The 17561-nt window shown below is 29.5% G+C and overlaps 1 protein-coding gene across 1 annotated transcript in view; it reads right to left on the bottom strand.

The window, feature by feature from the left end:
- The window catches only part of N (neurogenic locus Notch protein), a 486560-nt gene that overhangs the window by 157570 nt on the left and 311429 nt on the right, over nt 1-17561 (bottom strand). Inside the window, exon 5 of the mRNA XM_075372134.1 lies at nt 11481-11614. Within this exon, the coding sequence (XP_075228249.1) occupies nt 11481-11614 (134 nt within the window). The remainder of the gene's footprint in view (nt 1-11480; nt 11615-17561) is intronic.

Here is a 17561-nt window from a genome sequence, read left to right as displayed (position 1 = left end):
GTATTATAAATTATAATCTAAAAACAAATGGTTTAACAGGGAGGGATATACAACCGGAACTATTAAATTTAAATCGTAAACCTATCCTTCCATCTATAGAAATTCTATTTGGAATGCAAGAGTTTAACCAACACCACGTGTGGTAAAAAGTAAATAATTTCTACCGCAGAAAATCATCAGCAAAAGACATATAAATTTTCGAAATAATTAGAAGTAAAAATAATTATAATTTCAATTCAAATTATCTTAAAAAAATTTCATACAGATTGTTAAGAGTAATAAAAAACCAAAAGTTATTTCTATACTCTAATTTTTATTTTAAAAAAAGAAGATTTATTAAGGCGGTATACAAGTGTTTTTTTTTCATCGTTAGAAAACTAATAGTCTCAATTATTTTACAAAACAAATAAAAACCTAATAATAATACAAACATTTATTTTCTTTTAATTTATATTTATTTAATTATAATTACGTATAAATTTAAATAAATTACCATTTATAAAGAAAGACATTTAGCGTTAAAAAAGGAATTTAATGAATAATTTAAAAAATAAAATAAAATACAGATAGATTAATTATTATAAAATAAAAGAAACGTATATATAATAATAACTATTAAATGAATAAAATGTTTAGTTACGTACAGGATATAAATTAATATAAATAATTAATGAATTAAAAATTAATATTCAATTGGAAATGTACGAGTACAACAATTAATATTGTTTTAATATTAAAAAAATATAATAATAATGGTAGGTGACGAAACAATAATTTGACAGCTGATAGATAAGGGCGTCATTAGATAATATATGCATAAAGGGAAAAAAATAATAAACTAAAACAATAGAACAAAAAAAAAAAACATAGCATTATAAAAGACCTTGCATAATGAGAAATAACGTAAGTCGTTTGTACCTTATACTCTTCTGGTATTTGTATACGAGTAAAAAGAGGATATGATACGGAGCTGAAGATCAAGGTGTATTAAGAACAGAGGACGCACGAGGTCGGTCGGAGATCTGTGTAGGCGGTTAAACTTGGAATAGTAAAGTACCTCGCTTTATGTACAACAATACATACGGCCTACCTTTTTACCTACCACCGTCGTTGTGTCATGTGTTTGACTGTTGTTGTCGGTCGTCGGTGGGCGTTTAGTATAAACAAGGTTTATTTTACCATGTAAATAAGTACCCCCTATCGGAGTTCACCGGTAGAGTAAGATTAAACAGACGGACCGAACGAGCGAGACGAACTCGATGTAGTGGTAACGTAACGTAACGTTTAAGTCGAGATGGTATCGCTGTCACAAGTGCTGACATTGAACTCTTATCCACAGTCCATTGTCTTTACTTATATAAATGTGTATAAACGTAATAATATAATCTGTAATCGGTTAGATTTGCTCTTCGCTCGACATTAAAAATTAAACTAAGCGATAATAAGGATTCCTTATTGATTTTCAACATCGGCATGCGTCAATTACTACGGTACAACTTATCTAAGAAAGAGCAGGTGTACACGTTCGGGATGTAAAATAATCTTGTTTATTTTTCTTTCGTAACATTAGAATTCATAGACCGATTAAAACGCTGTTTTTACCTAATTATACAAGCCAACTTACAGAATCAACTCTAATATTTTCTACACCTGAATTAAAAATGTCAAAATCACAACAAAAAAATTATTAGATTTACACTTTTTAATTTGCGATCGATGAAATCAAAACGTATATAAGACGAAATTTTTTTGTTATAAATAAACGTTTACAAGGTTGTATATTATAAAAATCCAACTCTCAACCGTTTAGAAAAACGGTAATAATAATTTAAAATAGATTTAATTATCGATTTAAATTGAAGGAATTACAAACAAAAAAAAAGCATTCCTTATTTCTATTCTTATAATTGGCTTACTTAGAATTTCTCCAGAATCTTACCGAATTAAACTGTCTTATGACATACATAAAAGATCAAATAATAAACATTTCAGGAAATATTCAATGAAATTAAAAAGAATTAACGAAGTAAAGCAGCCATCAAAATCAAAATAGAAGAAGAAAGAAGATATTTTATACAAAAAAAAATCTGGTGGGTTAGTAGAAAAAATAATCTAAAAATCAGAAAGTAAATCTTTAAAATATATATTCTTAGAATATTATTTTATGGTAATGAAACATGGACGAAGTTAATAAGAGAAGAAAAGGAATCATACAGGCGTTTAAAATACGGTGTAAAATAATTTAAAATAAAATAATTTGAAATGAAGATCTTTAAAAAGAATTTTAAAAAAAGTAGAAAAATGTGTTTGGTTTATCTTGTAAAGAGACAAATTAGATACCCGAACTGTATACAGAAAAATCTAGGGTAGATTTAATTAACCTGTTTATAAAGGGATGTACTGGGGGTAAAAACTGAACAATACAAATATTGGTACGTAAAAAGCAAATGAAGAAGGAGATAGAATACAAACTGAGATTGAAAGGTTAGCTCAAAACATAAAGGATATATTAAAACAAACCTCATTGTATTTTCCATGATAGATCTCGAATATTCATCGAATCAATGACGACGACTTCAAAAACACTTGGCACATTCTAAAGAAAATTCATACAGCCTACTTGGCCAAAAATAATTCGTACCGTAAAACATCGTGACAAAACCAACCTGATCGGACAATACGAAATCTACTGGGACACATACAGATAAAAGAAAAAGAAATTAACTACCCACATCTTAGTACTTCTAAAATCACAATGTATTGTGATCAATACTTCTACAAAATTGTGGATGATAAATGTTTAGTAACGTTTAAAAAACTTAAGGTTCTTTATGGCAAAACGTTATTTTCCCATAAGAAAAAAGACCCAATAATATATTAACGAAGTTTAAAATTTGTAATTTCATTAGATTTTTTAGTAAATAAAAATAATTGATGTGGACACCACATGACTTCCTACAATCAGAGGTTAATAATTATTAATAAATCAATAAATTAAAATTAAAAAAAAGGAAATGAAATCGGATTCGAGCTGATGTGCCTTCCTCTTGTACGCTTTAAATATTTCATTAATTAAACTTTTATTTGGCTACAACTATGGAACCAATGAAAGTAAGTACCACTCATGATATATCGTTGAAAAGCTCTCAATTATGGTTGATTTCTGCAGTTAGGAAAAAATCCAAAACCAATTTTTTTTTTATTTTTCGACACTTCTGGTCCGGTCAATTGCAATCAAAAGGGGAGGGGCACAACTAGATGTTACAGCAGTCATAAATCCAAATTACTACATTCTACGGCTAATAATTTTTTAGTTATGTGAGATACATACGTACGTACGTACGTACATCCCAACCCCGCAGGGGAAGACACTCGTCTTATGACGCTTCCGGTTACCACACTCCCCTTCCACCGTACATAACCCTTTTTTTCTGTTAAGCCTTCGGTAATTACTTTTCAGATAATACTTCAGAGGATGAATGAGGATGATATGTATGAGTGTAAATGAAGTACTGTAGTCTTATACATTCTCAGTTCAACCATTCCTGAGATGTGTGGTTAATTGAAACCCAATCACCAAAGAACACCGGTATCCACGATCTAGTATTCAAAATCCGTGTAAAAATAACTGGCTACTAGGAGTTGAAAGCTGGAACTCTCGAATTCCAAATCGGCTGATTTGGGAAGACGCCTACCCATGATGGGCTTTAACGGGAGACTTACGTACGTACAGACGTCACGCCGAAACTAGTCAAAATGGATTCAGGGAAGGTCAAAATGAATATTTCCGTTGAAATCTGAAAACCGAAATTTTTCCTTTACTTCGTAAAAGTAAAAAGTGAAAAGATAATTTTTTTAAATACGCAGCCCCATGCGTTTATGTTAATAAATATTCAAGATTGATCTTCGGTGGATTAGTTTTTCACCACTAAATTTCATAGGAGCGTATAATTCTTAAAATTAATTGCATTAATTTTACCCGTTTCAGTTATGATATAAATTTAGAAAAAAAATTTAAGAGAAGTAATTAAAATTTATCGTAAATCACAAGTCATAGTAACGCGGTGGAAAAAGCCTAAAATAATAAAATATTTGAATACCAAAATCGCCGGATATTTGACCAGTATATTTTGTAAAACTTTCAATTTCTATAGGACGATTCCGATGTACTTTTATGCCTGTGGGTATCGTACGCACGCCAGTGTGCTTATTTTAGATTCCACAATTTACTACATTAAATAACATCACTGTTTCATCAATAAAATTTACATTAGCATAAATTAATCAAACTATTTTAGATATATATTTTTTATTACTTATGCATGCAAACTTAATCGTTTACGGTAATAAACTAACATTATAACTAATGTAAATGAGAAAAATAACATTTATTTACAAATTACGCAGAAAATTGATCATTCAAGTAATAAAAATAAAAAAAATTATGAAAACATTTAATAATAATTATACAGTTACATCTGATAAGTCTCCCGCGTAGATGAAGGACAATAACAATAATAATAAAAAAAAAAAGAAGAGAAAAAGATTGACCCGGGAATTCATTATAGTATAACAGAACACAGGATGAATTACACAGTACAGATGGACTAACCGATGTCAGCGTAGTAATGTAATCGTATCTAGGGAGGTCCGGAAACGTAAAATTTCGCGGCGATTTTAAAGTTCTCACGCCTAATATTATCACTGAATAACAACAAAAAACACAGTAAAATGAGAGGGGGTAAACGATTGAATCGGAAGCGAAAATCGTTCGCATTACTAGAGACGGTTGGCTAGTCGGTAGTTCGAAGGTACAAAAATGAGTTTAACAAGCTGTGACCTTTCGTTGTAGTCACCATCACCACCATTATCATTATCAGCAACAGTATATTCCCTTTAATATAAATTATCAAACCGCGAAACTCTTAAAGTATGTCAAGTGGAACAAGTAACCGATGAATTGCGATTATTTAAATTGAATGTATTTAAAATAATTCAAGAATTACATAAAATTAAAAGTAATAATATATAGAAAATAATGAAAAACAGTTATTTTAATTTTGTTACAATGAATATTGAATGAAAAAGAAAACACTTTTATATAATCTCATTGCAGTAACTTCTTTAAGAATATTTACATACAGTGTGCAGAAATTTTAATTTGCAATCTTTTTGTAAAACCAATTTTGTACATGATTAAATACATAATTAATCATTATTAAAAGAAAATATGATATTTTGTGTGAAAAAAAAGGCAGAATGCAGGTTTAGAAAAATACATTCACCATGTGTGAATTACCTTTCAGGGTGAAAATTAAAAGTAATTTATATACTATGACTTGGGTAGGTGAAAAAAAATTAATTAGAAAAGAAATTAAAATTGATATTTAAATTTTAAAAATTCACAAATGTAGAATTTTTTTCCAGATTCTAGCATAAATATGGTATATATATATTAAAACGATTGGGCTGAAAGCCTATTCCCAGTTCGACAAAGCGTTCCACTAAACGGATCAGGCCGATTAATATTTTTTATTCTGCTCGGAATGATCTACAGATGTCATCAAGCGGAGTCAAAACTAGAGTCTCTTTTAAGAAATCATTGTTTCCTTAATTAAGGAATTTTCCGAGGTTAATACTCACAGGAAAATCACTTTGAAGATCCTTCGGTGCTTGATAAAAAAAAAAATCAAACCGATCCGTCCAGTAGAACGTTCAGGTCTGGAATTAAATTTTAAACACTCATTTTACCTGTTTTAGAAAAGGAAAAAGAAACACAAGGGGATTAGAGATGAGACGTATTGTAAATGAAAAAGGATTTAACAGATTTTCTAAAATATGTAATATTACTTTGTAATAATAACGCTGCAGACAGCAAGGGACCTCTGGTTTATATAATAAATGTTATCAGATATTATCTATATAAATAAAAATGTAAATGTTCGTTTGTTCAAAATCTTAAATCTCCCAAAGTTCTTCACTGCTTGCTTTGAAATTTTGACACACGTTGCATTCGAATACATGCGTGTTATATACCTAAGATGTCACACCTGTGACAGGTAAAAAACATGCTTTTTTTAAAATAGCGCTATCTTTTGGACGTAAAAGCAACACACGCCACACTAAATATTTTACGATTCCATTTCAATGTTTCCGATATGTGTCCGCTATAGACTAAAAAACTAATGGCCGATTTACGCGCGGGGAAAAAGAGAAAAAGGAACAAATCCGAAAAGGTAAAAGGGAAGAAGGGGGAAATGGAAAAAATAAAAGAGGGAAAGCGGGGAAAAGGAGAAAAAAGGGGAAAGAGGAAGGAAAAGAGGGAAAGTAAGTTAAGAATGAATGGGACGGGGAAATGGGGGAAAGGGAAAGGTTAAATTTTGTGAATTCCGCAATGTTCATTTTGTTAATGTTTTATGAAACGTTCAATTGTGTTCATTTAATCTATATATATATATATATATATATATATATATATATATATATATATATATAATAAATTAACGAATTTGACAAACGAATGAAGGGACTGAGTATCTTCCGAAATAAGAAGATCCCCTTTACCTCATGCCAACAGCCTCTTTGAGGGTGGATGAGTGGGTAGAAATTAGAGCACTCTATTGTCCTTGGGCCACAAAATGTCCCCAAAAAGAGGAAGAACCAAAATGGTCAAGGGCATTAGGATGCAGAAGGCAACGGAAAACCACTGCATTTGAAGGATATCCCTTTGAGTTCACATGCCATGGCTCTGTTAGTAGCTGGTTACGTGGACAGCCAACCTCCGTTAACGAGAAGGGGCTTAAAAGAAGAAAAATAAATACATAAAATATTAATTTAGAATGGAACCGGGATCAAAAATTGTGGAGATCTGAGGCAGAGGTCACACCTCAACTGTTTTTTTTTTAAATTTTGGAATCACTTTTTCTCAAATTGACTAAACAAAGAAATTCGCTCCAGATGTCTTTTTTTTTGTACAAATTTGGCACATTTTCTGAGAAAGAGTAACAACACGATTGTCGGTTCTATTTTATTAACAAATTATAATAATGTTTTTATTAATAATTTACAAAAAGTGAAATTTATTTTAAACAGTCACATACATGGATTTTTAAAATAAAATACCACTGTATTTTTACGACATTAAACTCGACTATCGTATGTGAGTATTGTTTAAATATTTTGTGATAATTCTTTTTACCGAGAAAATTATTAAATTATACGTTTAGTTCAAGTTAATTTTTTTTTTTGTTTTTTGTACACTCAGGTAGCGTTTCCTATTAAAAAGAATCATATGATCCTTATTTGCCGAATATTCTTAGTTGAAAAAAGATTACCAAAAATTTTCTAAATAATATGTTTACTCAATTTTTTTTAATAGAAATCTACCCAATACCAGGGCAAAATTGAGAAAATTACGTATTCGACTTTCAAGAAAATTTATATTAAAAAAACTAAGCATATGTAGAAAGTATATATAATATTTTCAACAATGATTAAATTAGTTTAATTACTAATATTAAAAATCCTATAATTATTTCTTATAATTTATACAATAATTTTTTATGGAATAGTTTCTTTTCTTGTTTAGCCTCCTGTAATTACCTTTCAGATAATATTTCAGAGGACGATATGTATGAGTGTAAACGAAGTGTAATCTTGTACAGTCTCAGTTCGATCATTCCTGAGATGTGTGGTTAATTGAAACCCAACCACCAAAGAACACCTAGAACAATATTCACGATCTAGTATTCAAATCCGTGTAAAAATAACTGACTTTACTAGGACTTGAACGCTGGAACTCTCGACTTCCAAATCAGTTCATTTGTGAAGAGGCGTTCACCAATAGACCAACCAGGTGGGTTTATGGAATAGTTTATAATACACAATCTTTTCACAATAATTTTTTGATAAATTGTTTTCATTCTCATCACGATTAATCGGACCTTGAAACAACGTAACTAAGACAGCTTTTAAAATTCAGAATACAAAACGAATATAATTTTTTTTTAAACAAAAAAAGAGGAAAGTAAAATAAAACCATACATGAAAATAAAATGAATAAATGAATTGATAATACTTTAATCTTAGTTCACAGTTGTTCTGTTGAGATTTTAAGGTTAGAAGGTGCAGTAAACAAGAACTTTTATATCCACCTGAAATACTAAGACAAATTTACATTATTATAATATGGCAAGGTTATTATATGCAGAAAATCACAAACTATACAACTGTAAAGGTTTTACGAGCATTTTTTATAAAAAATATTCTAATTTAAAACATTTCTTCGGTAGGTTTTGTCAAGAGGGGTCTATATAACAAATATTATTACGAGACTTCCTAGAACCAGACGTACAAAAAAAAAACACGATACATAATGAAGTATTAACATATTTACCAAAAACCGATCATGCATAACAAGAATTACATCCACAGTTAATAGAAAGTTATCGTAAAACTAGGAATCATAAATAACACCGTTAAAGTGGTCGCATTAAAACATAATAACACAAAAAGGGAGAGTACTGGTGAATTGAAAACACCGAACTCATGTTTTAATTGGAAACACCGCATAAAGAATACCAAACTAGACTTTTTAAAGATGCCTTAACCGGCTCAAAGAACATGACTACGTCTTTCAATATTGTAGATTAACCTAGCCGTAGGCGAAATAAAAGGGAGAGAAAGGAACGGGTGATTCTGAGCACGGATCTAGGCTAACCGAGCTTGTAAGCTCCAGATAAGGATTCGTGAGAAGAGCTGACACCGCATAAACAAATAAAACGCATATATGTAGTTCTATTAAAGTAAAACGATATAAAACGTACGATACAATACAGATACGACTAACGACCGACCGGTCTAGTTGAAACCTGTGTAGCGACTGTATAAAAAGACGAGACTTGTTTACAAAAAAATGCTGCAATTCTAAATTTGCAACCGGCTATGTAACTCTACGTCGATAAAAATCTTTATGTATGAAATAGAATTCTACAAGAAAAGTTTATTTTATGTACGACTACTAATTACTTAAGTAAAAGTGCAATTAAACAACGTAAAAGTAATGTTTCCCAACCGATGTCCCAGCTTATCTTTTTATAGGATCAAACGAGCAATGTTTTCAGAAAATTAAAGATAAACGTATCATATAGTGCACCTGCTCGAATATATGTTGAACTCCTATCTTTGAATTTAATTTTCAGGAAAAAAGTTGGCAGATTTTTCCCACTAAATAAAATTTTAACTTTATAATTTATTTCCAAATTTATTATACATAATTACGTAATACTGTACATACTTTTTATTGTATTACTATATTAGTATTTTATTATAATATTTTATAATATTATACATATTCGTTTAATTAACTATTATTTGAAAAAAATATATAAATATTAAAAATAAAAAAACACGACTGCCGAAAAAACATTGTTCTTTTTGTACTAAATCGGTTCCGTTGTAATTTTGTATTATACTAGCAAATTCGACCACCCTGTTTGAATTTCGAAAATCAGAAGATTGGTTGCGAAGATATAACATTCCCGTTTAACCGGGATCTGTTAGCTCGAGAGGGTACCTGATGTATTCAACCTCCTAACAAATACCTGTTTGAATTTTGAAAATCGGAAGACTCTTTGCAGAAATATTATAAGAGCACCCCATTGTACCTCCCAAAACAACGCCCCTGGGGAAACCCTTTATGTTAACAATTGATTTTGATGATGATTTTCTAGCCTCGCACGAGGTGCTCGCATCACTACATCACACTAGCCTCACACGTAGTCCCCAAGGGAAGCCCATTGTTATTAAACAGAAATTTTTAAAATTAATTTAATATTATTTTATTTAACGTAAATTTAATTGTATTTTTTTCTATAATATTCTTTCGATTGATCGAATCATTCAATTCAAACTCAGCTCACACAATGATAGAGGCTCACAGTTACAATTCATTAAAGTTTGTGCTTCGGCAAATCTCTACTACTACACGTACATATACATTTACATATATTTATATATCCTATGACAATTCCGGTAACGTAATGATTCCAATGTGGGGTCATACATTTAGATCGGTTCAGCCGTTGATTTGCTATAGTGGAACAAACATATATACATACGTACTCGTGCACCCTAAATACATTACACTCCTTTTTGGGCAGTCGTGTAAAAATAAAACTACATGAAATAAAAAAACATGTTTTCAGAGAAATGGGAAAATTAAAAATATTCATTGTTTACGTAAACTCATTTAATAATACCTTTTCTTTAAAAGTTTGAAAATGTAATTCTCTGTTTTAAATTTACCGATATTTTAATTTAAAAGTCAACTGTTTAAGAAAATGAGAAATTCATAATTAGGTACTTTTTTTAATAACAATAGGTAAAATAATAACTGAAAGAAGTTATTACTATAAATAATAAACTGTAAATAAGCCCCCCATCACGAATGTACGAACGAAAATAAACTATGAAATAACTTAAAAGCCAAATTCAAATGCAAGTCGGCCTAGCAGGTTGTAAATCGGTTGCAGGTCGACCACCCCCCCTTCACCTCAAAAAAAAAATTTTACGGGGAAAAATGTAGGAAAAAATCTCTACTTGTATTCGGACAAATACGGTAATTACGAAACAATTCCACTAAATTTTAATTATCTATCTCTGCGCTTAAATGTTGAACTGTCTTGGGAACAACCCGTTCCATTAAACAATAAAATCCAGGAAATATCAGTAATTATAACAAATATAACGATTATTTATACACATATTACATCAACATAAATGTTAGCTAATAACAAAAAAAATACCCGAAAATATATAACTAGACCTCAAAATATAAAAACATTCGACGAGATGATTTAACCTAAACTATTAACAAACCTTACCAATAAAATTTATTGATAATATTTTACACGTATAAACAGGTATACCGAATTTTAACATAAAAGAAAATCTGGAAGAAGTTTGAAATGCTGAGTAAAACGATATTTTTTGAACTTCGGAAAAAATTATTAAGAGAAATCTTCAGCGTTTAAAATAGAGCTCAAAAAATAATACGAGTAAAATGATCGATTAACTACAATTTCATCTGAGGTATGATCTGTGATCCCCTTCCATCAGCCCACGAATTGGTATAACAGATCCAAACTTTAACAGCCTTAGAAATCATCTGACCAAATTTGAAAATTTTTTTGGTTCAGCTGATCCCGAGTTAGAAACCAAAATAGACGCCAACACACACACATACGAAATGAATTTAACAACGTAAAAACTAATATTTGATTTACAATTTTCACCTCACTCCAAAAAAATATGTGAGTAATTGATTTATGTCAAGATTACTTACTATAATGTGACAACCAATGAGGAAGATTATAAAATATGATTCATTAAATGTAAACAACAACGTAAATCAAATCAATTTCAGTCCTTCTGTAACAGGAAATTAAATCGAAATTAAGGATTGTAAATTTTAAACTTACCTTTTGGACATTGGCATTCATATGTAAGTGGATCTATCTGTTTACAAGCTCCATCGTTCAAGCAAGGTGAAGGATCGCAAGGAAAATATTTACTATCACAATTTTGACCAGTGTAACCAGGTTCACAAACACATCTGTAAAAAAAAAACCAAATATATTTATTAGATTAAAATTTTATTTAAAAGATATAAAATTACTGTTAAGTTTTATTACTAATTAACTAAACTTACTTTTCTGGTAAAATAATACATTCTTTTTATGAACGATTTAAAGTACATACGTTTTAAAAAAAAATGTCAGAACTAAACAACATAAGTTTTATCCCACTACATTTAATTTTACAATTATATTAATCAGAAAATGAAAAAATAGTAGCGAAAGAATCTCAAATGCAAAGGTTTTACTATGTAAACACATCATTTATTAAATGCTGTCAAAATAAATATAATCATTAACTAGTGAAAAATTTACTTTGTGTAGTTTATAATTTCCTTCCAAATAAAAACTATGCGTCAAATAATTAACTATGCGTCCACTCATAGGTTTCATTTCCTCGTTCAAATTTTTAAAAGATTTTGCGCGTGATAGGGGAACGTACAATTTTGTCCACGACTAAAAATTGGTTCAGATAGGTAGATTCAACTCGGTCCAGGGTTTGTCATTGCGCCTTATTCATTATCATGCAAAATGCTAACTGTATATGAAATTGTCTTTGTTTAAAAGAAAATGGGACAGCAGTGTCAGACGACGTCAAATAAATTCGAGCCAGAACTACCAGTTGTCTACATTCACAGCTGTTATAATTTCCACGTCAAAACTGTTCTCATAATTTCTATCAGTTTCGTTCCATTCAACAATCTTTACACTGAATTTAAATTTCGCAGCAACATTACAATACTATTTTCTTATAAAATCGATAAGATACGACAGTTTGAGTGTATTTTTAACAGTGAGGAAATGTGTATGTTCCCTCAAAACGTTTTTATGGAATTATGTGATCGAAATTAGTGTGTGGACTCATTTGATGAGGTTGACGTGGTGAGTATTTTAAGATCCAAAATCTTAATTAGTTGATGAGATATCTCGACTTAAAGAGGCCAATCGAGGTAACGCTTTGAGTATGATAAAATCTGTTCCCTTAAAACACCTCTCGTAACTGAATTAAAACAACAACAGTCAGTACATTCTGGTTATCTGTGACCTGATGAAATGATTCATAAGGTATTGTAAGACCCCATAGAAGTCTAACTGCAAATTAGTTACTAAGTAATTGCAGATAAACTAAATTTTGTTAGTTTGTTCACCAAAGTTTTTTAATATATAACTAAATAAAATAAGGTTAATCCTGAATTGAAGAGAAATGAAGGGAAATTGAATCCACAAAAGTAAACGAGTCATCCAAAAAAAAAAAAAATTAATTTGAAATTTTTTGCTAAGGTACACCGTTGCAAAACATTTTTCCTAGACTTTTTTAATTTCGGGAAAGAGCATAAAATTAGTAGAGTAACTAGAAAATATTACACAAAAATCTGATGTGGTCACCATATGACTTCCTTACTTGTACGCCTATTACATTACATATACACATTTTTAAAATAAAATAAAATTTTATTTTATTAATAACTTCTGATTTTTTTTTCATATATTTTTTTTATTGTTTTACTGAATTTATTGTAAAACTTTTTTTTTACAGAGGTTGATAATTATTAATAAACTAATATATTTAAATTAAAAAAAAAAGTTAAATAAAAGGAAATGAAGTCTGATTCGAACCGATGTGCCATCTTCCCCTTGTAGGATCGAAATATTTCATTATTAAACTTTTATTTGTCTGTAACTTTGGAACCAATGCAAATAAGTAAAACTTATGATATATCGTTGAAAAGCTCATATTACTACAGTTAAGAAAAAGTCCAAAATCCAACATTTTTTGAATTTTCGGCTTTTTAGGACACTTTTGGTCCAGTCGATTGCAATCAAAAGGGAAGGTGCACAATTAAATATTACAACAGTCCTAAATCCAAAATGTAAACATTCTATAGCTAATCGTTTTTTATGCGAGACATTCGTACGTACAAAGGTCACGCCGAAACTATTCAAACTGGATTCAGGGATTGTCAAAATAGATATTTCCATTGAAATCTGAAAACCGAATTTTTTCGCGATAACAATACTTCCTTGTAATACCAATATAGAATAAAATTAGTTACCGAATTACTTAAATAAGATGAAAACAAAGATAAATCAGCTATATTTAGGAACAAAACGGCTGAAAATGATTCCTTACGTAGGAAAATAATTCAGCAATTCATATACGATAATATATCACAACAGGAGTGATATTCAGCATGATATATATCAGAACATAGTAATGATATATCGGGAACGTAACAGTAATTAAAAATTAAAAAAATTACAAAATATGTACGCCAAACTATAAAACATTAAATAAAAAATTTACTTCCTATTTCGAAGTAAAAAATAAAAATTACATTTAAAAAAAACTACATATGTATAGAATGTTGACTAAGTGCGGGAACCTTAAATAACTTTTCAAACGTAAAAATGTAAATTTATAAATCGATCTATTTTACGACATAAAACCAACATACTCCAAGTCTTTTTTATTTTATTTTTTCCCCATACCTAAAAGGGTGGACCAGCTAATTCATTGCACACCCTTAGAGGTTGCCTTTGCCTCTAACCTACCGAGAACCCGTGGGACCCGACTATGCCGTTCCCCGCGAGGGTCGTTCACCCAGTAGGCAGGGACTGGGTCTTTTATATGCCTGTCTCTAACCGTACCCCCTCCCTAGGGAGGTATCCAGCCGGGCCACGGTTATACTCCAAGTCTATAGGAAGGCTTTATGGAGGTGGGATAATTTAAAAAGATTAAATGGAAACTGTAAAAATGTGATACATCAATTTAAAGGACATAAAATGTTGATTTGTTTTAAATGTTTTAAAAATGTTGAAATAAAAAACATCAGGCTATAACGATTAAATTTTTTTAATTATACCTGACAATTAGTGATCTCGCTTTTTAATTTTGCAGCTTCGGGTGTGGTGGTCTCAAACTGAAAAACAGATCGTTTTAAGAAAGAACCATATATTAAATTTCCTTTTTCTATATAAAAAAGTTCAAAAGTTATTTAAGGGAAACCATTATTTATTAATAAATAATATATATATATATATATATATATATATATATATATATATATATATATATATATATAGACAATAAAATAAAATTGAAATCCCATATAAATGACTAATCATAAATTCATAAAATACTCCTTTAAATATTATAAAATAAAAAGATTATATATATATATATATATATATATAATATTAAAGGTTTACAACAAGAACGCATTGATTACATAACACGAAAAATTAAACAAAACAAAAAATAAAAAGTATGAAGAAAAAAATGACAGGTGAACACCTTATACGTAGTCAAGGTCCCAATTTCAACAGTATATGTGAACCAATAATTATATATATATATACACGTGTGTAGTTAAAATTGATTAAAGACAGTGAAAAGATGGCAGGGAAGAAAATGGGGAGATTACATTATACTATATCTAGTTTTTATTAGTTTTTTTTTTTTTTTTTTTTTTTTTTTTTAACATAACTCAGCCTTAAGGTATAATAATAATTGAAATAAAGAGAACCCGTCGGGTATTCTGATATTTTGATTGTAGCCTTAAGGAAACCAGTAGTCATTTTAAAATCTAAGTTATTATTATACACACACATTGGAAAATATAAGATTAAAAAAAAAATTATCTTCATACTAGAGAATGTAAAGACAGGTAAAAACAACGAAACATATTTAAAAAGCATACATGTAAATTAATATAAGTTAGTGACGAATTCAGTTAAGATAAAAAAATAAGTAAGATTTATTTTTATTATCATTATTTTTAGTATAAAGCCACCCATTTATTGTTATTATTAGAATCAGTTTACATCTAAATTGTTAATCCGGATAAATATTCCAACCAGTTGATAAGTAGTAGGGATTTAATTATTCTACAACCAAACAATACGAAAATCTAAATCATTACATTATTCAAGAAAACTACTTTTGACTGCATTATTCTTGCTGAAAATGCCAATATTTATTATTCCTTTAAGCACCTAATTAAAGAAATAAAAATCAGCCATAAACAACGGATAGATTTTAATTACAGTTAAATTTTAACTCAAATTAACCTAAATTTAATTTTAAGTGAATTTTACACAAAAAGAAATTATAATCCTGGATAGGAGAACTGAATGGTTGAACGGATAGTTTATGTATCTAACATATAAATGCGAAATTTTGGGGCGGTTCTGTCAGTTTGTAACAAACGGATTCTTTTCAATTTTTCAGGATACATTCGTGTTATCCCAGGGAAGTTTTTAAGCTACAGATCCATGTCCTAGCCCCCTAGGGGGTGATGTTATGAGAATTTTTCCTCTTGTACGATAACCTAATACAGTTTTTTTATTTCGTTTTTCGACGTAAAAATAAGACTATGCGTTCTAATCCGATTTTCAGCTCTCTACCTTTACCCACCGGGTTGGTCTAGTGGTGAACGCGCTCTCCGAAATCAGCTGATTTGGAAGTCTAGAGTTCCAGCATTGAAATCCTAGTAAAGTCAGTTATTTTTACACGGATTTGAATACTAGATCGTGGATACCAGTGTTCTTTGGTGGTTGGGTTTCAATTACACACGTAACTCAGGAATGGTCGAACTGAGGCTGTACAAGACATAATCATACACTTCATTTATATATCATCCTCATTCATCCTCTGAAATATTATCTGAACGGTAATTACTGAAGGCTAAACAGAAAAAAGAAAGCTCTCTACCTTGAACCTTTCCCGAGATATAAGGTATTCTAGGGTAATGGAAAGGGAAAGATATGTTCGTCTACAGCAGCAGCATACCAGAGCTTTTATGTTAAGAACGAGGTAAACGTTTGAAGAAAGCGGTTTTCAGGTTTTAATCGTTATTTATCAATATTATTCTCAGAGCCATGAGGTAAGGGAGAGACGAGGAAAGCGTGCCCTGACCGGCTAGTACAATAAAAATAAACAAAATTAAGGTTAAATCTACATTCCGCGTAAAAAGTTATACAGCCCCTAATTGTATAAAGAATATAACACGTAACCATTATAAGGGGAAAAAAATATAATGTAGGAGTATTTAATGACGTGTTACAGCATGATAATGAAATGTTGTCAAATCTTACGATTAATTATTATCACTATTAAGAGTAAAGAGAAGCATAAAAACACCAAAAAAAGATATATCAAGAATTCCTTTAGACCAATTTAAACGACCGAAAAAGTATATTATCGAAGAACCCGCCCGCAACATACCAATTAAACCGACATATACAAAAAAAAGGGCCTGCCGTTAACAAAGAATGAACTAAAGAAAAAGAAAAAAAGGATATTACATTTCGTCGATGATGAAATTCTTAAGTAACAATGATTTAAAACATCATCTGAATATAGATAGCAATCAATAAAAAAGAAAAACCTATTACAAATATTAAAAATTATACAGAACACTTGTTGAGCAATTCATCAAATTTTTTGAGTAAGTATAATTTAAATAGTAATATTTTTTTTTTATAAAGAAAATAAATAGGATAATCTATACGTAATAAGATGGGTAGCTAATTTATTACTACGAATATTAATTAAAAAATTCAATCAGCGTTATTTTTATTTATTTACATTCTAGGTAAATTCATTAGAATATCAGAGATCCTAGATAAATAAAAACATTAATATCAGTGACATCGCCTACAAAAATAAATCATACATAAATTTCTAGAAATTTAATTTCTATTTATTAATAGAAAATTAATAATTTTAATTTTTTATTTATTTTTTTAATTAGTAAATTTACAATAAAAAATATTAAGAAACATTATCTTTATATTACTTGTAAAAAAATCAATGTTAAACGTAATCTTTTCGTAATCGTTGATTCGACAGAATTTGATAAGATAGTGAAAACCTTCCGTATGAATTCTTTAACATTTGATTAACAATAAATTTATCCGAAA

Source organism: Lycorma delicatula, chromosome 7 (genome assembly GCF_047948215.1).
Source record: "Lycorma delicatula isolate Av1 chromosome 7, ASM4794821v1, whole genome shotgun sequence".
In the NCBI taxonomy this organism is placed as follows: Eukaryota; Metazoa; Arthropoda; class Insecta; order Hemiptera; family Fulgoridae; genus Lycorma; species Lycorma delicatula.
Note: the sequence above shows the minus strand (reverse complement) of the source record. Positions and strands in the feature narration are given on the sequence as shown.